Genomic DNA, 23,292 nt, shown 5'->3' on the forward strand with positions numbered 1-23,292 from the left:
GAAATCCTTTCACCACTGTGGAACAACTATATTCAGAAGCAATTAATTGGAGAGGGCTAAAGGCACTTACCATTGCACAACATAGGTAGGAATTTGGACCTGTTCGTACTGGGCCAGACAGTAGCTAGCAACCAGATGGAAACCAGATATAGTCCCATCATATACGTGGCGAGGAGGCCAGGAAAAAGAGTAAATTACACTTGGAAAAAGGTCCTGGCGTAGAAGATTTGCCAAACATAGTGAAAGATGTACAGAGACAAACGTCCTCAATGAGGACAACCTGTAACACCTGCTCCCTTCTATTTCCCTCAATGTACTGGATCACTGAACTGGTAATATAAACATAAATTCGTCAAATCTGCAGCTCTCCATGTAAGAGGAGACTTACAACAGCACATAGGTGGACAGTGAAAGGATTGAAGGAGAATAAGCTGGTATTAATTTGGGGCTCATAGGAGGCCTGAGTATACTTCCGATTGATATGGGAAGTAGAAAATGAGCAAAATAATCTGCAGTGTAAGCAAATAAAAGTAACAAAATGCTGGGCGATAGTATACATGTTAAAAATATTTTTATAGAAAAAATATTTGCACTCAATAAAAGATAAAAAAAATTCTATGAAAGAGATGAAAGATGAAATGTGATCACAGACTAAAATATAACAGAACTGGTAAAATCAAGAAAATCCTTCAAAGAAACTAACAATCCTATAACCAAATTGAAAATTCATTAAAGCAGTAAAGAAACAAATTGAATTTGCTAAATATTAGTAATATAATTAGTAATCTGGAGAGCCGCTTAACAGACTATCCCATAATGCAGAGGAAAAGGAGAAGAAAGTGATTAGAAGATTGTCAGCAACAAGAAGGTAGATGGAGAAGATGGAAAACAGTGATCCAACTAAATGGATAGTTGCTGTCCCTCAGGAAGAAAACAGAAAAAAACATAACAGTAAACAGTAAACAAAACAGTAAAACTAACAAGAGATATACTAAGGAAGATAGAAGTTCAAGTTTTAAAGACCACATTTATTATGTTCCTGCTAGAATTAGTAAAAAAATACCAGTATCTAGACATATTCTGGTGAAATATTTAAATTTCAAAAAATGAAACCCACAAAATATTTTTTAAGCTTTCAGAAAAAGAAAAAAAATCTCTGAGGAACAAAAATCAGTCATGTCTTAGACATCTTCTCAGCCTTATCGATCAGAAGACGATGACACAATTTGGCTTTAGAGTCATGAGAAAAAGAAGAGTGTGACTCTTAAATTCTATATTCAGTCAACTACCACTTCTTTGGGAAAGAATCAGGAAGATATTCTCAGATTTACTTAGGAAGCGTATTGTTTACAAACTTTTCTTGAAAAAATTATTTACTGAAGTATTGCAAGCAGTTGAGAAATTAACCAAATCAATTATGGGGAAATTGTGGTATATAGAGACTCTTTGTGAGCGTGAAACAATAAACATAGAATTAAGTTAAATCATTGTTTCAAATATAGTACCACCACAAAATGTAAAGTCAAAATGATTTTTGAAAGGACAGATACATCAAGTCAAAATGGATAGTTTCACAAATAATAGCATGTGTCAAAGATCCCAAATTAAGCCAACCAAAAAAGTGAATTAAGAAAGGTATGAGAATAAGTAACTGTGTGCTGATTTCCTCACCTTGCACATAAAGTTTTCAATACTGTTTCATTGCATATAATTAATGCAAGCAAACTTAAAATGCGTTTGAAAATGGAAGGTAATCCCTTCTAAATTAAAAATACTGTATATGTCTACCAATGCACTAGAGAAAAAGTCAAAGGAAACATTTACTTTATGGAAAAGGGAAATAACAATGACATATAAAATCAGAAAATAAGATGATGGAAGTTGAGATGCAGTACATTTGTTTTTATATAAATTTAAATGGAATAAGCTTTCCATTTAAGACATAGTAGATATCCTCAAGGTTAGTTTAAAGAATCAAACTTTCTTTAAAGGGATACTCTATCTAAAAGGCGTACTCAAAGCAAAATGACACAAAGTTAAAAATAGAAGGATGGCAAAGATAGAGCAAATTAAATGAAAGTAAGAGTCATGTTTTACTATCAAAATGAAATTGAAGGCAAAAAAGTAAAAGGTAACTTTTTGTTTTTAAATTGGCTAAGATTGTAATCCATGATGAAGATGTAATGATCTTGAAACAGTATATGCCAATTAACATAGCTTCAAAATATACATGTAAAAATTGCTAGACATAGAAGAAATTGAAACACAAGTGTAGTGAGAGACTAACGTCTCTCAGTTTGAAAGATCAAATTGGCAAAAATAAAGACATGGGGATCTGGCTACTCTATGTAATTCACAGATTGACATAGTACATAGATGTACATAAACTTTTGTATCCTACAAAACATATAACTTTTTTCAAGTATCCAAGGAAAAGTTAAGAAAGTGTAAGTCTTATAGTATAAATCACTGATAAAACCATAATAAGTTGTCCAAAGAAAACTGTACAAATCATAATCTCTGAGTAAAATATAGGAAAGTCAAAATTAATATTAAAGTCCCTTTGTAATCCCCCCTTATTCTTGGGGAATACACTCCAAAACTCCTGTGGATGCCTGAAACCAAGAATAGGACCAAACCCTATATATACTATGTTTTGTCCTATACATACATACACACTTTTCACTTAAAGGAAGCACTTTACGGCTTCTCTTGGCATATCTGAATTGCTGCCATCACTATTCTTGTGCTTCGGGTCCGTTATTAAGTACAATAGGGTTGACCTGAACACAAGCAGTGTGACACCTGCACAGTCAGTCTGATAACAAAGATGGCTGCTATTAAGTGACTAATATACAGCATATACAGCATGGACGTGCTAGATAAAGGGATGGTTCACATCCTGGGCAGGTGGGAGTGGGGATGTTGTGAGACGTCATCAAACTACTCAGCATGGCATGCAATTTGGAACTTATGAATTATTTCTGAAATTTTCCATGTAATATTTTTGGACTGTGGTTGATGGCAGGTAACTGAAACTGTGGAAAGTGAAACCGCAGATAAGGGTGGACTAGAAGCAAAAATCCCAACAACTTAGAAAAAAATAGAACTTCTCGAATGACCCTTGAATGGAGTTTGCAAACAGAAATGACATAATTTTTGTTTCTTGTGGGTAACTGATTTTTCTGCCTGGATGCTCTCAGGAGTTTGTATCTTGAATGTTAAGTAATTTTCTCAGTATAATTCTGTTTTGATGATCTGTATTAATTTTTCCTGAAACACCTTGAACTCATAACTTATAGATTTAATTCTTCATTCTTCATAGTCTTTCTGTTTTAACTTGGAAAATGTTTGTCTTTAATTCATTTTGCTTTCTCTTTTAAAGTTTCCATATTTTGTCTGCTCTCCAAATACATCACATATATGTATATGTACTTTCATTTGTCTATTTTCTTCCATATTCAGTTTTCTTGAGCTGTTTCTTCTTGTCAGAGATTTAGTTTTATTCTGTGCCAATTTTGCTGTTAGATATTTCTAATGCATTTCTTTCTTTCTCTTTTTTTTTTTAAAGATTTTATTGGGGAAGGGGAATAAGACTTTATGGGGGACCGTGTGTACTTCCAGGACTTTTTTCCAAGTCAAGTTGTTGTCCTTTCAATCTTAGTTGTGGAGGGTGCCGTTCAGCTTCAAGTTGTTGTCCTTTCAGTCTTAGTTGTGGAGGGTGCAGCTCAGCTCCAGGTCCAGTTGCCGTTGCTAGTTGCAGGGGGCACAGCGCACCATCCCTTGGGGGAGTCAAACCAGCAACCTTGTGGTTGAGAGGACGCGCTCCAACCAACTGAGCCATCTGGGAGCTCAGCAGCAGCTCAGCTCAAGGTGCCATGTTCCATCTTAGTTGCAGGCAATCTTAGTTGCAGGGGGCGCTGCCCACCATCCCTTGCGGGACTCGAGGAATCGAACTGGCAATCTTGTGGTCGAGAGCCCACTGGCCCATGTGGGAATTGAACTGGCAGCCTTCAGAGGTAGGAGCACAGAGCTCCAACCGTCTGAGCCACCGAGCGGCCCTCTAATGCATTTCTTATTTCTGAAATAATAGGGATTTTTTTCCTTGACTCTACCAATTACTTTTGGTTTCATTCTGTTGTCCATTTATCTCCTTTCAAAATCTCTCAGAGCCTATATTCTCTTTAATTTCCTTGAGAGTCGTGAAGTGTTTGTAGTTTAATTTCTCTGTTTTCTGTGATAAAATTTCCAGAAAAAAAGCCTGTTATTTGTCTTTTGAGAACTTAGACTTCTTTTATTGGAAACTTTTTTCCTTCCTTGCTTAGCTTACTCGTTTATGAAAGGAAGTTCTAATGCTTTTTTTTGGTCCCAAAACAGTGGTAGGTGGTTTCTCCTTGAGTCTCCTCCCTGTTCACCTGGGCTTTGTCTGTAGTGTACATGCCCGCATGAGCGCGAGGAGTGTAGATTATTCACCTGGCGGCAGTTTAGGAGCAACACTGGGTCCTAACTGTCTGACTGAAGCCTGTGTTTAGACTTCTGCATCCATTTTATTTTATTTTTATTTTCATCTTTTTGGAAAATTCTGCATTTGGCGCTTACTGACTCCGGGGACACCTTCGAGTTTTAAACTGTTCTCCCACTTCAGAGTAGAGCCTTTGCATGCTTTGATACAAACGCCCCTGGGTGATAAATTTAATGTGGTCCATTGGTTTTATATTTGGGCAGAATGATTTCCTCTTATTCGTTCCCTCTCCATTCCACCCTGCCTTTGTCAGTGAGAATAACTCACACCTCCAGATTGGTCTCCAAGTCCCCCTTACCCTCACCAGAAATTTGTAATGTCCAATTTCTTTTACCCATCACATACAGAATGAGACCCTGGCTGTACACTTCCGTCCCCTCATGCCACAGCGCACAGGCCTGGGCACTGTCACTGGGGTATTTGGGGTCTTTCTGAATTTTATCACCGTTGGGGTATTTCTAAATTTCACCACCCTTTCTGCTGCTTTACTGATAGCAATTCAAAAGTTGTTGTACAATGTTAATAGTTTTCAGGACTGAAAAAATATTCTTTGCTTTTTCAAAAACTTATTTTATTTCGTTAGATTTCTGCCAAGGGGACTGTTAAGTCCTCATCTATGCTGCTTCCTTTCCCAGAGTCTGCTTTTTTGGCTTTTGCTTTTGTTTCTCTCCAGAATATCTCAGACCCATACACCGCAGCCCGACAACAGATGTCTACTTCGTTTGTATTGCCTTGGTGCCTAGCTAGATGCGACATCTCAGACTTTCTGGGTTACCTTATCTGGGTAATATTGTGCAGCTACTAGAACATTTACGCTGATATGTGTGGAGTCTTATGATTTTATAAGACTATGATAATAGAAGTAAAAATGCCGTAGCACCCTTCTCAGGCTGTTAGCATAGATTTCCTGCAGGGTGAGGAAAAGGGCCAAGAAAATAGGGGAAAGAACTTCGCATTTAAAGTATGTATGATATATTCACATGGATGCATTTACATATGGTTAATAAATGTGTGTATGACAGTTTTAAAAAGCAACAGGAGCTAAGCAACAAGGTGTTAAAAGAGTAATAACATTAAGATACCTCTGAAGTCAGAAACCCAGGCCCATACCTAGAACTGAGCAAAAAGTTGAGATTAATTGAGAGGTCAGAATTATTTGTGTGAGAGAGCCCTTACAAATAATAATGCACAAAAATAAAAACCATTCAAGACCAAAGAGCTATTATACTGGCTCTTGATTTACACCTTAAGTGAAAGTAGATGATTTAAAAAAATCTTTTATATAGCATCATACCTTGACAAAATTTCCCCTAAGGGAGTTTTCTAATATGGGAAATGTAATTAAAAATTAATTTTACCTAGCCTTTAAGACCATAATTTTGGCTGTTATACAATACTATAATACATGGTTGAAACTTTAAAAAAAATTTTATTTTACACTAAAAGGAGGCCAAATACCCAAATAAAAGGCGACTATATATTGTGGCAACAGTGCTAGAGTGCTTTATGTTTATGGATGCTGATCATGCCTTTCAAAGTTTTATGCTCCTCACATCAGAAAAGAAGAAAGATATTGCATAGGTGCCCCATGACATGCTACCAAGAGATAGTAATCCATGGACTGTTATAGACTGTGGCCTTGTGACATAAGAAGCCATACACACTAGAGAGGTGACCTTTATCAAAATGTCTGAAATACATACATTGATTCATTGTGATATCATTTTCACAATTTTTGTTAATATTTGCTTCAGTCCCAATTTGGTTCAACAAATATTTATTTAGTGCCTACTCGACAACTCAGGAGCCAAGTCTTATACCTGCACTATGCATCATTTACAACTGGGACTCCAATATTGCTGCACCACTGACAGAATGATATGTCAGCCTGTAGGCCACGGAATATACTGTGGATCCGTTTAGACCTTTATGGAATTTTCCTCCTCTTGTTTTGTCATGGTAGTTCAGTGCCAAATTAAAATATGTGTGCCGTACCCTACCACGTTAGCCAAATTCATCCATCTGAAGTTCATCTTTCTTCATGCCATGACATCTAATTTTTAATGCATTAAGCTTCTCAGTGGTCAGAATTGAAGCCATTGAAACTTTCGACTTGCAAAAAGCCTCTTGTACCCTTGGGTCTTGTTTGATACAGGACTTTGGCTCCGTGGGCTAGTTTAGTTTCAGCTCTCTCAGGTGTTCAAAGAACTGTTGAAATGAGGGACGGTAAGTGGGTTACCTTCATGGGGACCCCTAGCATATCAGTGGGAGTTTGGGGTGGAGAGAAGACTGCCAACTAGGCACCAAAATCTTTCATAAATATTAGGAAGTGACCTAGAGATTCTATAACTAATTTTATAACAAAGACTTTTGTGACTGTGTATTTTAAAAGCAAAGCAAGGATTACTTTTAAATCCTAGACTTCTAGAGTAACAAGAGTGCATATAGAAAATGCATTCCACCAAAATTTATTAAATGCCAGACACTCTTCTAGGAGCTAAACAGGAACTAAACAGTTATGAAACAGAATGAAAGCACCACATGGAGCTTTCATTCTAGTCGGGGGAATACAGGCAAGAAGCAAACAAACAAACAACATTATAAACAGTAAGTTATAATTAGAATATGATTAAATATGTGAAAAAGAAGAACAGACTAATGGGGATTGGGTGTTAGCAAAAGACTTCCCTAAAGGGTTTTAAAAAGAGTGAATAGTTATGTAGTTGGTTTTACGTAGTTTGCTTCATGCCTTTTTGATGTATTAAAACATCGAATATATTAGGAAATGTACAGTGTTTGATAAATTGCTTCATCTTGCCCTGTGTGCTACAAAGGCAAAACATCCTTTGTTGTGTAAACAACTCTAAGCAATTATTTTCTTCTAAAATATTTGTGTTTAATAGCTTTTCTGAGCAATCTGCTGTGTTTCAAGATATTTTTTCAAGATGGGTTGTCAGACATTCAAATCATAGTAGGTATAACTAAGTTTTTATGCATCATAAAAAGTTGATGTAGACTAGTGAAGAACCATAGATTTATGAAAACAAGGAAATATTTTATTTGAGACAGTAGTACTTAAAAATATATAGTACAATAAAGATCTAAAGGCTATTCAGAAGTTTAGAGAGATTTCAGTTCGAGAAAAATATCAGGAGAAAATTTAGATAAGTAAAAGAATTTCAAGGCTTACCTCCCTCTTAGAAGAAGTAATCATATATTTTTATCAGGCACATGCATTTAGGAGAGGAATTATTTTGAAAATTTTGATAAGTACCCAACGAAAGAATGTAAGTAATAGTTTGACAGTCCCAAATGATGCTGTGTAATGAATAGACCTAATTCAGGACTGCAGTTGAATGGAACACTATTTCACTTTTAGTCTGAATTGCATGTCGCTGAGAATAGAACCTGTATTTCTTCGAATTTCCCCATCCTAAATCCCTCCTGGTATTCTTAAGGTCAGTTAAGCACAGTAAATAATCTTCACTCAGCAAGCAACCCAAATCACCATCTTCCTGTCCGATGTAGCTAATAAATTCTAAGCACAAACTCTAAACTCTTTGTGAAGCTTCCCTAATGGATACCTCACTGGACTGAAGGGCTTTTGGAAGCAAAATAAAATAATCATCTAAAGTTGAATGTTTTTGGATCAAGGTGACTAGGTCAACACTAAATTTAAGACCAGTTTGAGAGACATTTTTTAATGGCACTTAGAAATGATGGCTAAAGGTCAGGCCGTTACATGTGATGTTGCTCAGATCCTTTGATGCTAGCAGTCTACAACTGACTTATGTGTAAGATACAGTTTTTAAAACATTAACTGTGATTTAAAGTAGCAAGAGACAGTGTTCAGGCCAGGGAAAATAAAGCCCCGCTCCCCAGTTTTTCGGTTGAAATGGTTTGAGTTCAGTGATTTTATTGAGCCTGAAAAAAAATTATTAATAGCAGCCTCCAAAAAGGGAAATAGAGAAGCTTGCCCCTGTCAATTCCTGCTTAGGAGTTTCTGAGACATTCTGAGATCGTGAGGAAACTGTGGATGAAATCCATACCAATTAGAGATCTTGTGTGTTTGGAACCATTTAAAAATGTTGTGCAGGCCTCAAAGGAACCAGCAAAGCCTGCTGCAGTATGGCTACGTTATTAATCTCCAAAGAGAATAGACACCAGATGTTCACACTGCCCAAAGGACACCTCAGTGCTCTTGATAGTCTTCTGTCAGTCTCCTTTAATAGATTCAAATGCCTGCAATGATTATGGGTGATAAGGTGATGTGGTTTCCACACAGGAAATTATTAATAATCAGTTTGAAGAAATGCACTATATTTGATAGGCAGGAAAAGAACCACATTTAAAATTTGATATTTGTAAAACAATTCGCCTGAAGCAAACGAGTAGAGATTCTTTGCCTTTTTTTTAAATTTTTAATTTCTTCAGTTGGCCCAGTGATAGCATATCCAAACTAAGTGATAATCTTTTAAATAAGTCCAAGTTTGTTGTTAAATAATGATATATATTATGATATTTTTGTTATTCATTCATTCATCCAACAGATATTTTCATGAGCTAGGGCTTGAGGGTATCGTAGTAAACAAAGCAATCATGGTCTCATGGAGCTTAGTGAGAGAAGACATTAATCCAAAATTGTCCATATAAATAAGTAATTGCAAACTGTGGTACATGCTTTGGAGAGAAAGTAATATGTGCTGTGAACATGCTTGATGGGAACCTGACCCTGCGTTAAAGCTCTGGATTTATTTATTCAACCATATTTATTGAGTACCTACTTTGTGCCAAAAAGCAAAACAGATTACCATGGTCACTTAAAACGTTGCACTCATGACTCAGTTTGGTAGACCAAAAGATATTACAAATAATAACAACAGACAACTTATAAATAAAGATAAAAAAAAGATTCCAGGGATGGAATTTTATTTTAGTCGCTCAGTCTTTCTTCAAATATAGCTTCTGAGCAGCATTTGAGTAACGCTTAAGATTTTTTAACATGTCTAAATATTTTCATATCACTCATTTTATTGCAGAAGTTCCGTTAGAAAAGTAATGTTGTAACATTTTTAATGCTTCAGAGAACAGGGCAAGGTGGGTCAGTGTGAGGGACCCCCAGAATCCAAATATTTTAGCACAAACATTATATCCACCTACCTAGTTTCCCTTCCTTCCCTGCCCTACTCTTTGTAAAGAGTAGACTTTTGTTCACTCGCTCCACTTCACATATGCCTTTCAACCCAACAGAGTTCTACTTCTGTTATCATGGCATTAGAAATGGCTCTTTCTAAAGACCCCGAGACCTCCTCAGGGTTACAGCCAGCAGTCTCCTCTCAGATATTGTTTGACTTGTCTTTTCTGTAGATCACGTCTGCCCTCCAACCTTAAATGCTTTTCTCTCTGTTATCTGACTCTGTCCTGCTTCCCCTTTGTTCCTCCTATTTCTTGAAATGCTCCCTTTCATTTTCCGTCACCGACTCGTATTCCTCAGTTTACTTTTTAAACACCTGTCTGGCTCTGCACTCTGGCTATATTCACCTCCTACGTCTCCCTATCCGTCACCTTACTGTTTCTGTACTCTGATGACTTTCACATCTGTACCTTTAGCCAGAGTCTCAGGTTTGAGCCCCTGTTTCCCTCTGCTCCTAGACAGCTCTACACTAACCTGATTTCATTATTTTTGCTGGAAGGAATGTATGACTAGCACGATCCAGCTAGCCATACAAACTGCACGCCCAGGAATCAGTTGCTTCTGTCCTCCTCCACTCCCCTACAGGTACCTCAGTCATCAGAAGCAGTGAATTCTGCTCTCTGTTTCTATAATCTCTCCCCAGCTTTCCAGTCCCATTGCAAATGTCTTCATTTAGAGCTCCATCAATTCTGTTCTCATAGATGGTCTTCCATCTGATATACCTGTCCCCATCCTTCCTCTTATCCCTCACCCTCCAGCCTGCTTCCAGAACCATCTTCCTAATCATGTCAGTCTGATCATGTCAGTCTGTTTGAAAGCCTTCAGCTGGCCCCCAATCATCATGCCATTCAAAATGTCCCTGGCAGCAGTGCCACTGCCACTTAGAACCACTGGGTTACTTGACAACAAGAGGAAAAAGCAAGGTAAATAGTAACCAAAATCAAATTGATGCTTGAATAGTACATTGCACTTAAATTAGCGTTTCTTATCTTCATGAATTTTTCGAGTCTATGTAGATCTATGCTAATTAATACATATATTTAAACTCCCTGCTTTTTAAGATAAGTATCATTTTTATTTGAGGTTCTGGTTAATAAGGCTGAATGAAGCATGGGAGATTGTTTGCCCAAACCAGTGATTTTCTTTGTGTCATAATTTCTGTTACACTCTTTTCTTGACTAGAATAGTTTGCCTCTTGAGACTATTGCTTGGTTGCAGTAATGAAATCGTGTCATCAGCATTTAGGGGGATACTTGTCCTTATATTTGCAATGGCAGGAGGGCAGAAATACAATAAATCCTCAAACTGTATCCGACAATCAAATATAAAGTTGAGAAGTAGTCCAAGAAATTTCCTTCCACCGGACCAATCAGGGAGGAGACTATGCTGACCTGCCTTGATTCTAACTCAGAGGCCGTGGCAGATGTTATAGTGTAAGTGTTAATCTCACACACTTAGCCCATAATCACTTTTTACTCAGAGACAAATCTGAACCAGTTAAACCTGCTAAACCGTACACTGATTTTGGTATTTTTATCAATAAGGTAAAAAAATAATATAGTTGTGGTTAGTAGAAAAATTATGATGCCCGAAACTGTTGCTTCCTCCCATAAAATATTAGATCGAGAGAGTAAAATCTGCAGTTTATTAAAAAGAAATCTCAGCTTCTTGTTCAAAATGATAGGCTGAGCATACCGTTTGTTCCCTTTCTCCCAAGAGACCCCTGTAAAGTGAGAGCAAGAATAAGAAGGAGGAGGAGGAGGAAAAGAAGGAGGAAGAGAACTGGCCCAATGCATCACAAACCAACTGGCCCAGTTCAATTCATCGCCCCCGGAAGAGGGGCGGAGAAGAAGAAGAAACACATTGCAAAAAGAATTGGAGTGGGGGCAGGGGCCTTGAGCAGACAAATTCTAACCAATTTTTCTAAGAAAAAAAGTGGGTGGAAATGCATTAATTATGCACTGATTAAAGAAAGCTGTAGCCCAAAATCTGTATAAGAATGATTGCAGAGATGCCCAGAAGAATTATAAAGAGGCTCAGAGTACAGAATTGTCAAGAGGAAAATGGGGGTCTGACAACAGGGTGTTCAACTGAAGGTCTAAAGAACAGCTAGACCAGTTTTACATCTTCCTCACTTTCCTATTTAGAATGACAGGTCATCAATTACAGGAAAAAAAATAATAACTGGAAGACTGCTCTCTTAAGATATTAAACAGCCTGTCTGGGAGAACTGGGGCAGCTACTGAGGTGTGGTACTCCAGAGTAAACCATTCTCCATCAGGTGTTGACTGGATGCTATTTCCTTCTCCAACGGTCCAATCCTAGGACAAAGCCTTGTCCATCAGCGAATGATGACAGTGTTCCCAGAGCTCCCAGTCAGCTTTTCTGTTCAGAGCTAAAACGCAGGAAGGAAACAAGCCCATACAGTATCTGACAGCAGAGGAAGCCTACATCAGCTGCACAGGAAAATTGGCCCAGACCTCCATCCTTAAATAGAGATGGTTGATCAAGGATCACCAGAGAATCAGCAGAGACATACAAAGAAAACCAACAGCATGAAAGACACAAATCAAGATAAAGAAAAGAGTTGCCCCAGAGGAAGCAGAAATATTTTAGAGAATCATAGAAAAACTAAAATAAAACTATCCTCTAATTCATATCCTCAGAGATATTTGAAATATTTCAATTATAAAATAAGATGATGCTGTGTAAACATCAAACAAACAACCAGACACCACAAATAATATGAAAAAATAAGTTGCCTGAAGATACTTATGATGCAATGACATTTACATAAATTTTTAAATGTCTGCAACATAATATGTTGTTTTAGGTATAGGCATATGTAGAAAGTGAATGAAACTAGTGTGGGAATGGTACATAAACAATTATCTTTGGGGTAACAGGAGGTGTAAGAATAGGGGAGAAGGTTGGAGGGAGATCTGGCTGTAATTATAACATTTTATTAGAAAAACAAAAATCTGAAGCAACTATAGAAAAAACGTTATTATCTGTTAAATCTTGGTAGTTAATATCTGTCAAATCATGGATGCCTATTATATTCTATATATTTTAGCATATGTTTGAAATATTTGTAATTAAAAAATCAAAAATTAAAATGTTGAATTACAGAAAAATTTTGTACAATTATATAATAAAGTCATGGTGCAAACAAAGTATAGAAGAAAACATGACATGCCTTTTAACATGTGATGCAGTGTAAAAAAAAGGAAAATATGTTTGACTTTAGGCAGCCTGGGATTATGTTGATTGGACCGTTGGAAATGGAAATATAATCCCAGCATTCTTTACCTCTGTATATAACCATAATGATACAAATGTTGTTTACTAGGTTTCAACTCTTAGAATCAATCTGTAGAAAACCATAGAAGTCTTAATTATGCTCGGGCATTGGAATGTGGAGGAAGGAATTGGTGGGGGGAGGGGCTGTCAGGCAATCTTACCGAGCAGGGAGTCACTTGATACTAAGCGATATGAGAGTCATGCATTCATTCGGTCATTCATCAGATAGCTTTCTGTAACACCTCTTATATGGCAGGCACTGTTTTAAGTGATTGGCAATACAGTGGTGAACAAAACAAACTCCTTGCTCTTACTGAACTTAGTTCAAGGACAGACGTTAGCAAACAAGGTTTTAAAAGAATTAAAAATGATGTAACCATCAGAAATTGGAAGGGGAAAGGAGATGGGAGGTTAGTGTAAGTCTAAATACTAACCCTTCATCATTCACAAGAGAGAAGCAATCATTAATATCGAAAACAGCACTGTCCAATGGTGGAAATGTTCTGTCTCTGTGGAAATGATGGTGGAAATATATACACAGATAAACTGTAGCTGTCTCCACTATAGTAGCTACTAACTCCATGTAACCATTGAGAACTTGAAATGTGGTGAGTTTGTGACCAAGGAACTGAAAATTTAATTTTATTTAAATTTAAATTGTGACATGGCTGGTAGCTACTGCATTGGATAGCACAGATTTAAAATGAAGGAATCAAGAGATAACAGCATAAGCATATTTCTTTAGAATTAAACAAAAATCCTTGTTAACATGGCTGTCTGCAAGGACTGGAGAATTGAAAAGGAATAATTCACTGTGTGTCCTTTTTGCAGTATTTGATTTTCTACCACATGCGTGTCGTTGGTTGATTAGTATGTACACTTGGGTGTTTGAGGGGGAATAGAGAATCATCCTTTTAAAGATGAGATAAAAGTTGTACTTGAAGTATCAGTTGGAGTGAATAAGTGGTCAAGAATCAGAGTTCTAAGCTTCAAATAATTCTTTTTAGTAGGCGGTCTTCCTAGTGGGTTTTATTGTTTGGCTTAAGGTGGCTAATAAGGTGAATTGTAGTCAGTGAGATGAACAGATTCTAGCTTCAGAGAAACTGAAAGCTACATATTTTGAAATATGGTCCTGGAATTATAGAGCTGTGAGAATTGGTACACACACAAAAATAGAGATCTGCAAATCTCCAGCTCGCCTCACCGAATCCATGCTGAAATGTATATCGTCGTTATTAAACCATCACCCAAGCCCAACTGGGATTTACTGTGCTCAAATGTATTTTGCATTTGAAGATAACAAAATATTTGTAATCACATTTCAGTTGAATGAATTCTTGGTCATAGGTAGTTTCTGCTATGTTCTGCTGATGGGTCATGCAGCCAACTTGGTGAGGTTTCTAGTTTTTATCTGAAGGTTTGGGAGCATATAGGGGAAGTGAAGCTGTACAGAAATCCTTGTAAAATGAAGAGTAGGGGAAGGAAGGCCACATTTTCTAGACATGGTTCAGATGGAATTGTCTTCAACTTGTTTATAATCTGTTGCTCGTTTTAACAACTTCAAAGATTTTTGAAAGGAAATAGGAAAAGGTTGGGATAGAGAGCTGAGAAAGTTTTTCTCAGGAGGCATTTGGAGTGAAACATTTAAAAATTGTCAACAGAACACTACTTGTGGAGAGCTATGTCACTATTCAATTATGGGTTCAAGTAGACTCAGAGCAGCTTTATTAAGCTACATGAGTGAGAGGGAATAATTCTTTTTACTGTGATCTAAAATATTTATTCTAGTGTATGTGGTAGCAAGCACCGAAAATCTACTAGTTATAAACTCGATCACTTTCTCTTGTATTTGAGATGTAAATGAACATATTTTGGATTTGCTTCACATACCAGCAGTATTAAGTTATGTCTGCAGGCTGATTTTGCCTGACGGTTGGATCAAACTGAAGCAGAACTGCCATATTCCAGCTTTAGTTGTACCTGTATTTATTTGCTATCTGGGGAGGAGAAGATTTTGAGGGCAGAAGCTATTTCTTGAATATAAGATATTCTTGATAATAATAGGCTAATATCTAGAAAGTACAGTGTATATTCTTAGAATTGGAAACAAAATGTTAATACACCCAAATCCAACCTCATCAAATAGAAACAAAGGGAGCTATTGGGGGTGGGGTGAGCCAACTCTGTTTATACAGGTTTTTAATAGACTTTTCTTTTAAAAAGTGCATGGAATGCATCCAAAACAAATAATGTTTTGTTAGATGAGAAGACCAAAAGGGAAATCCTAAAGAAAGGAGGATGGATGATCTTTCTTTAATGTCAAAACTGACATAAACACCGCCCCCTCCCCCTTTGCTCAAGATAATTTTCTCAACAAGACCCAGATTGCTTCAGCCTTTGCCTATCACCCTTTGAAGCACTTTCCTTATTATTAGTAGTGGGGGCAGGGTCTCCTTTGAGGATTTTTACAGCAGTGAAGAGTTCCTCCTTTAAATACTTTCACATGAGGGAATTCCGCTTTCAAAGTGCTGTCATCACTGTGGCTTCTCTGCCATAAGACCATTTATTCTTGGGTGAAGGTCCTGCTTCGTTTGATTGTCAATAAGGACTTACCTTTCTGATAGATCTTTCTATAACTTTGCTTTTTTGAGAGACCTAGCAAAAGAACTCAGCGTTCTCCTGTGTTAGCCTTCTTGAAGTTGGCCATGATTCTCTTTTGAACTGTGTCCCATCACATGGTTTCTTCCACATGGTTTTCCTAGTTAGCCTCCATTAATTAAGATTTGGGTGACAGATCGAATATTCCATCTTGAAAATCGCATTTCTTCTACAGTTGCAAAGGTGCACTGAATTTGGGGAGTTTTGAAATGTCTTTTTTTTTTTTTTTTTTAAGAGTCTCTTCCAGTGTTTAAATGCACCACGGTAAACAACAAATAAACTATTGAAGTGTCAACAGTTTTCCTGGAAATATTGAAATCTTTTGAGAACTTCTACTCCATGTAACTCCACATCACCCTGCTCTGTTCTTGAATATACTCTTCTGGAAAATTCTATAAATATTTAAGTCATGGAGACAAAACGTAGAGCTGTATGGTTTAATAGCTCATTGGAAAGCAGTCCCCTTTCCTCCCCAAAGTCTTTAGTTGGCAATGATTCACAATTATTAGGAAAGAATTAGTATGACGAAAACCCAAATAGAATTGACAGTTTTCTCAATTTTACTGCCCAAGGGTGAGCTTCTGAGTTGTTTGCTGCTGTTTTAGATAAATGAATAAAAATTATCTAAATCCCAAATTAGATTATATCATTCACATCATTACTCTTGGACTTTCGCTTTGAACAGTTTGGTCATTAGGTGGGAGAATCAGTATCGGTTAGGATACATTTATACCCGGAGGTCCCGAAGTGTAACTGTGTAACTACCAACTAATCCAGACATTGCAGTAAACATATTTCTTAAAGCCTGCAACCTCCTTTCTGCTACAGTGTTCAAATGAACAACCTCTCGGTCTTTTGTTGGGGGAGAAAGTGGAAGATAAGAAGAGAGCCCTAGACTAACGTCAGAGTTTCCCGATTCTGGTTTTGGCTCTGGCCCTTACTGTCTGTGTAACATTGGCAAGTCTTATCCTGCTCCCTACCATCCACTCTTCCCACTTACAAACCCCCATAATATCAGTTGCCATAAACTGCAATCAAATGAGTTCTGACATGGGAGGTTAAAAAAATACAGAATGTTCTCTTTCTTTTCATAGATAAATTATTTATCAATGTCCTCAAACATCACCATGAAACCTCTCTTTACTAGCAATTGGCACTTCTGTCATGGAACAAAGAACACCTACATGTGTCAATTAATCATTAATAACCCAAATAAGTATAGCCTAGAATATTTTCAGATTCTCCTTAGAGTGCAGACAATAGGGAAAAGCGAAGTTTTCTAAAGAATACTGGTGAGTATTAGCATAATTAATTTTTGTGGAATGTTATAACTAGAAGGTTAAGGGTTTTTTTTGGCGATTTGCAGCAATCTTGAACTCAAACCAAGGAATTGGAAAGTGTTCAGATTCTGGGGAATCAAGTCTTGCACTGACAGTGAAAGCTACATTGTTGTGCAGTGGGGGACGGAGAGCTTCAGGGAGTTTCTTACAAAAATTTGGCCTGAGCTAATTTGTTTTGTTTGAAACTGGAAATCATATTGTTGCAGTTTGCATTCTGTTTTCTTTCAGTGGGTGTATTAACACAAAGCACCATGTTTTTAAAGGGTTTCCTCCTTTCTGCAGGAATAAATTTGGCTTCTGAAAAAGAAAAAAAAAATCGCAACAGCAATTCAGCGACATCGCACCTCTTTCATCATTTTGGGGATGCAGGCTTCAGCTCAGTAACTGCAGACATATTTTCTGGAAACATAGAAAAACATGCCCATAAGTACTGAATATAAAACCTGACTATACACTCACGAACATTTGTACAATCTTATGGTCCATTTACCATTGAGTTTCTTAAAGCTGTGTGCATATTTTAAAAATCATTAGAATACATGAAAATTGGAACAAGATGCTATTTGAGAGAAGGTGCTACCCAGAGATGCCTGAAGAGTACTCTGTGCTATGACTTTCTCCTGTGAAGTGAACAAGCCTTTTTGCCCATAAAATAGATAGAAGCAATGCTTTCCAGATTCTCCTGTCCCAAGAAATTAGATTAAGATGGAAACAACAGAATATTCCTTTTTCAGTATTTTGACCATGCAAACTAAGTACTGAACAAGCATTCTTCCTCAATAGGAGTAGAATAGTTGAAAAGCTAACAGCCAGACCAATTGGCTTGTATTTTGGAAAACATCACACTGTAAGACTCAGAGTGCTTCAGGGCTGTGCCCAGTGACTCTGAAGATAAGAGAGATGAAAGACAATGGTAAGAGAGAGCTTTATAAACGCAGGGATGCTCTAGAAAACTACAGGTCGGTCTAAGATTGTCTCATGGAGCAGAAAATCCCGATGCAACATCTGAATGTGAGGAAAAAGTTATTCTTCAAAAATAGTTGCACTCTTGCAAAATATATTATCCTTCAGCTTGTGACAGTATTTTTTCCAGGTTGAAAAAGTTAAGCAGGGTTCATATCCTAAGTACTTGCATTCTTTGTGTAGTGTTTCTTTAACATTGTGTTCTAACCTGAGGCTGTTCTCTCTCCCCTGTCTGTCTTGGTGCTTGTGCCTGTCCTGCCCCAGGTTGGCCATCATTTCATGATGTGATCAGCGCTGACGCAATCACATTCACAGATGACTTCTCCTACGGGATGCACCGAGTGGAAACAAGCTGCTCTCAGGTGAGTGAGCCCCACCTGAAAACCCAGTATGCTGCGCCATCTGCATTGCAGACACTCCCAAGGCTCCTGGTGGTGAGCCACTAAGGCCAAGTGACTGGCCGATCACACAAGGGACAGAGAACCACAGTGAAATCTCTCTCAAGTCCTAATGACATCTCAGTCTTCAGGTGTTGAGCAAGGCCAAGTCAGTGTCAGTCGTTGGCTTCCACACGGTTTGACAAAACCATTGGTAACAAAAATCATCTTCAGCTGACTCAGTTGAAGATGTCATTGTGGGGCCTCACGGCATCTGATGTTTACAGACTCCTCTCCCTGTGGTTCTGTGTACTCATTGTGCAGTCAGAATACCTCTAACGGGAATGAATCCAAAGCCAGTCAACAAAGACCCCAGAAACAGCTTTCTTTGGGTGGGAGTGAGGAGGGCGGGCGGAGAAGGGCAGTCAGAAGCCGAAGTTCAGTGGTAGGCTGTCTGAGTGCAGAGTGAGAAGACGGGATAAGGCAGTTCCTTCTCCACTTCTCGTATACAGACGTATCCCCATGGCCACGGATGTTCTAATTAGTTCCTTTTACTCTGCCTTCACCAAATTCGTGCTGGCTCTAAGGGAGGAAATGAGCGTGTGTTGAGGAGGAGGCAGACATACTTAATCTGTCATCCTGATCGAGAGAGTTGAATATGTGGGTATTTTGTGCTTAACCTATAGAGACAGAGCCGGAACCTTCTGGCACCCAGAAGAAGAGCAACTGTACTTTCTATTCTATAGTAGATAGTCCTGTTCTTACCTGCCTTAAATAAGTGAAATGTAAAGTCTGTGAGTATTCTGGTACTGAAATTCACTGGTACCACAGAGTATTTTGTTGGGGGACGTTTGTTGCACAAATCAGAGGTAAAGGGGACACAATCAGGCAGCTGTAAAGCAAAGTGATTGCCACGTGGGCCTCCCTCAGCATTCTTCTGCCTGCCCTTTAACCCCCTCTATCAGGCACAGGAGTTTTAGGGAGTAGGTGGCATATTTACTGCCACGTAGGGAGGGAGATTGGTTTGACCCTAACCATCTGATGAATTGGTTTTCTTCCTTTCTTTTTTTTTTTTTAAAATAAGGCTGGCAAGTTTACTGTCTTGCAAGTATGAGAACTGCTCTCTCCCTTGAAAAGCAGACTTCATATTTTATCTAAGTCACATTTTCAGTTCACTCTTGTTTCTCAGATATGTGAGCCTGAGCAAGACAGTGGAACTGCCTGATGCTGGCTCTCACCCCCTGAGATTCTAATTTAATTGGTTGGGGTGAGGCCTGGACATCAGCATTTTAAAAGCTCCCCTGGCTAATGCTCACAGTAACCTTCTTAGGTACATATTGTTATTCTCTCATTTCACCATTGAGGAAACTGAGGCACAGGAGGGCAATTAAACTTATGTAAATTTACATAGATTTAAGTGGCAGAACTGAGACTGAATTTGGGTCCAGAGCTCTTTACAATAAATGATTGATAGATAGATAGATAGATAGATAGATAGATAGATAGATAAAGAGTCACATTGAAATAAGGGGGGATCAAATATATGGTGATGGAAGGAGAACTGACTCTCCATTGGGTGGTGAACACACAATGGGATTTATAGATGATGTAATACAGAATTGTACACCTGAAATCTATGTAATTTTGTTAACAATTGTCACCCCAATAAATTAAAAAAAAGAAATAAGGGGGAAGAATCCTAGATGCCCCAGCAGTTAGTTAAATTCAATTCAGTTTTGAATCCAATTGAATTTTATTGATATTTTTATAACTGCTGCAAAAACTAATTATGATTATCTACCCAGGAATCTAAAATATTTGACAAAATAGTAACTGGGTGGCATGGTACATAGTAATTTATAACTTAGTTATATAGATAATACTTAGTTGGCCTCTTTTAAGGCTAATAGTCCTTCCTTCCTTCTTTCCTTCCGCCATAGAGGCTGTTATATGATTGCTACTCTCCTTTTTGTTTAGAACCCACTTTCAAATGTTGAGTCCCATGAAAACCAAACAAAAAAGGCACAGAAAAAGTGAGGCATAAGATAACTTTCTTTGAGGCCCCACTCTCTGATGGCTTTGTGACTAATTCTTCAAATTCACAGTTGAATAAACTCCTTCCTCTCTTGCGGGCCTCAGAGATAACATCAGTAGTCAAGAAAAGACCATGATGAAGGTGTCCTGCAGTGATCAGACACATGAAACCCGCACACTGTGCCCAAATTAGACAACTTTCATGGAAGAGAAGCCAAGCCCTCTCAGCCTATAGTTAGAGGCCGAGGTGACAGCAGTGGGGTGAAGAACAACACCCACCGGCTCCTCTTCAGCTTCTTTGCCACCAGCTTTACTACTGATCTTTAGAAAGTGTTTGACTCTTCCTTAAATAAAAGTCCTAAGTTTAACGAGAAGAGGGAGGGGAATTTGTTCCGTGAAGGCATGTGTCAAAATGCATGCTTTACGAAGATCCATGTAGAAAATACTTGAGATCCAGCCCCCAAAATAATATGTTTGCTGGATTCTCTCACATGTGGACCGAGCAGGGGATGGCTGCCACACAGGTGCAGTAGTAGCTCATTAAATTCAAACGTGCTGGGTAACTTTCATTTCAATGTTTTTGTCTTTTTATTTGTGTGTTTCACACACACGTTTATTTTTCTTTTGTTTTGCATTTTTCTTTAGTTTTGTCTTTTCTATTTTTTTCATTTGTTCTTTTTATCTTGACTTGAAAAAAAACAAAAACGATTTAATGTTTTCCATGCTCGAGTAACCACTTGTATTTTACTTCCTAGTTTCCCATTCTTACCACTATTTTTCATTACCAGTTTATCATTTTTGTCTTCCATTCTTTCAGTTTATATAGTCACTTCTCCTTCTCGCAACTTCTCCCATTTTTTAAAAAAAATTTTGTTTCCTTTTTGATGGTGATAGTGTGGGAAACTGATTTGCTTCTTCTCTTTCTAAAATTCTTGTTGTATTTTGAATTCACATGGCTTATCCTTGCTCTGGACTGAATTGCATCAACGTGGTTTGTATTATGAAGAATCTGTTAGATGATTTTAGTATCTCATAGACATTCTCAGTTGGACATGTTATGTGGATTATTTCTTTCCTTGTGGTAACGATGCAGTAAATAAACTGAACTTCCATGGGCAAGACCAGTAGACTCAACCTGCTTGTCTGGTAGTATGGCAATATTTTTTTTTGGCCTCTTGTTCCCTCATCCTTGTTGTAGTATTTATATATATATATATATATATATATATATATATATATATATATATATATATATATATATATATATATATATATATATTTAATTGTACCATGGATCACACTCTGCAGTGAATTAGGCCTCATATTTGGACAGGACTTGTTGGGAACCATAACCTACCACCTCTTCACACTACGTTGTAGTTTTTCCATGTGTCCAGTGACTTCTTAGGTAAGATTATTTTAGTAAAATTTTATTTAGAAAGTTAAGCTTGATTCAGTACTATCGTCACTTTTCAGAGAAATACTGCAATCGGGTCCTTGCCAAAGGATTGCTGTGTATGAAACCTCGCACATGGCCCAATTTTTAAGTTAACAGCTCAGAAAATGAGCAAGGGTGATGGAGACCTTTCACTGGCTTCCTTAGGATTCCTGCTGGTGGAGGAAATAAGTTACTGTGTTACATTCTGGTTTTTGTGGCAACCGTATTTGTCCGTATTTGTTCTTTTACTATTCTACCTACTGAATGAGGAATTATATTCCACTTCTCCCTTCCAAAGAGGATCTTTATTTTATATTTGCCCACTTTGGTGGGCACATGTATTTTCTCCTGGCTGCAGCAATTTCCTAACCATTTTCAGTTATAAAGAGTTTTCCTTAATTGTATTTAATTAACATTTTTCAGTTAGTGGTAAAATACATTGCTTCTAGTCCAGTTTCACTGACTACTACGAATCACTGTTTGACATCTTCTCCCTAATCCTCCAACCCCAGCCGGTTAAGCAACATTTTGTCAGGAGTTTAAATTCAGTGCAAAGAAGTAAGGTTCGCATGGTTTAAGCTGTGGTTCAGAGAAGTCAGTCCCTCCTGGAACTACTTGGAAAAATTCTTTTTTCTGTAGATGAAAATTTGACATCTGAAGCAAATGGGAGACCAATAATTCACTTACCTTTTTGTAATAATCTTTAAGGAAACCATCAGATCCCTGAGTTTACCCAAGTTGGAGTCTACTTATGACTGCTGCCATTACTGCTTAAATCTATGGTAGAGTCCCTTAAGCTTGTTTTAGATCATTATTAATTTCTTCTAACCCAACCAAATCAACGTAAAGGTAAATATCTACTGATACAAAGTATTTTTCAAAAGTTAAGCAGTTTTTGGTAAAACCCCAAACCTTATTAATCTTTTGCAGATGACAACTCATATATCGCTGGTGATTAAAGATGCCCATGTGTTACAATAGGGTTTCAGGCTCACAGCCCATCTCTCGTTTTCTTGATCTTTCAGTAAAATCATAATGCTAAACTGGTGACTTCACAATCATTTCCTTGGCAAAAGATTAATATCATAAGCACAGAGGAAAAGCGCCCTACTTACACACAAGTGTCTTCAATAACGGTGGGAGAAAACAGGATACTACTGGCAAAGTAAATTGCTTTTCTTCTTAAAACGCTTTCTCCTTCCCATCCTGCCCCATGTGCCCAAGTGTAAAAGCCCTGCTTTGAAACTGCTTCATCTTATAGATCAAACACTTAAGAGAAAATGACAATAATAAAGCCCCAAACATCCCAGGAATAGCTGGGAGAAAACCCTCTCGGACAGTGGGAAATAACATCAGTGCAGAGGTATGTAACTACGTTGAATGCACTGTTTGTGTTTCTTATGCACACGATGAGAATTGCAGTCGGCATCCGAGGAGTTATGTTAAATTTGATGCTCAACCCC

General features: G+C 37.6%; 1 protein-coding gene across 4 annotated transcripts in view; it reads left to right on the top strand.

Moving 5' to 3' along the window:
• The window catches only part of MSRB3 (methionine sulfoxide reductase B3), a 149,815-nt gene that overhangs the window by 120,709 nt on the left and 5,814 nt on the right, over window positions 1-23,292 (top strand). For all 4 annotated transcript variants that reach the window (XM_033117820.1, XM_033117818.1, XM_033117821.1 and 1 more), the window contains one exon: window positions 18,245-18,342. In XM_033117820.1, the coding sequence (XP_032973711.1) occupies window positions 18,245-18,342 (98 nt within the window). The remainder of the gene's footprint in view (window positions 1-18,244; window positions 18,343-23,292) is intronic.

This window comes from Rhinolophus ferrumequinum, chromosome 10, assembly GCF_004115265.2.
Source record: "Rhinolophus ferrumequinum isolate MPI-CBG mRhiFer1 chromosome 10, mRhiFer1_v1.p, whole genome shotgun sequence".
NCBI classification, from domain to species: Eukaryota; Metazoa; Chordata; class Mammalia; order Chiroptera; family Rhinolophidae; genus Rhinolophus; species Rhinolophus ferrumequinum.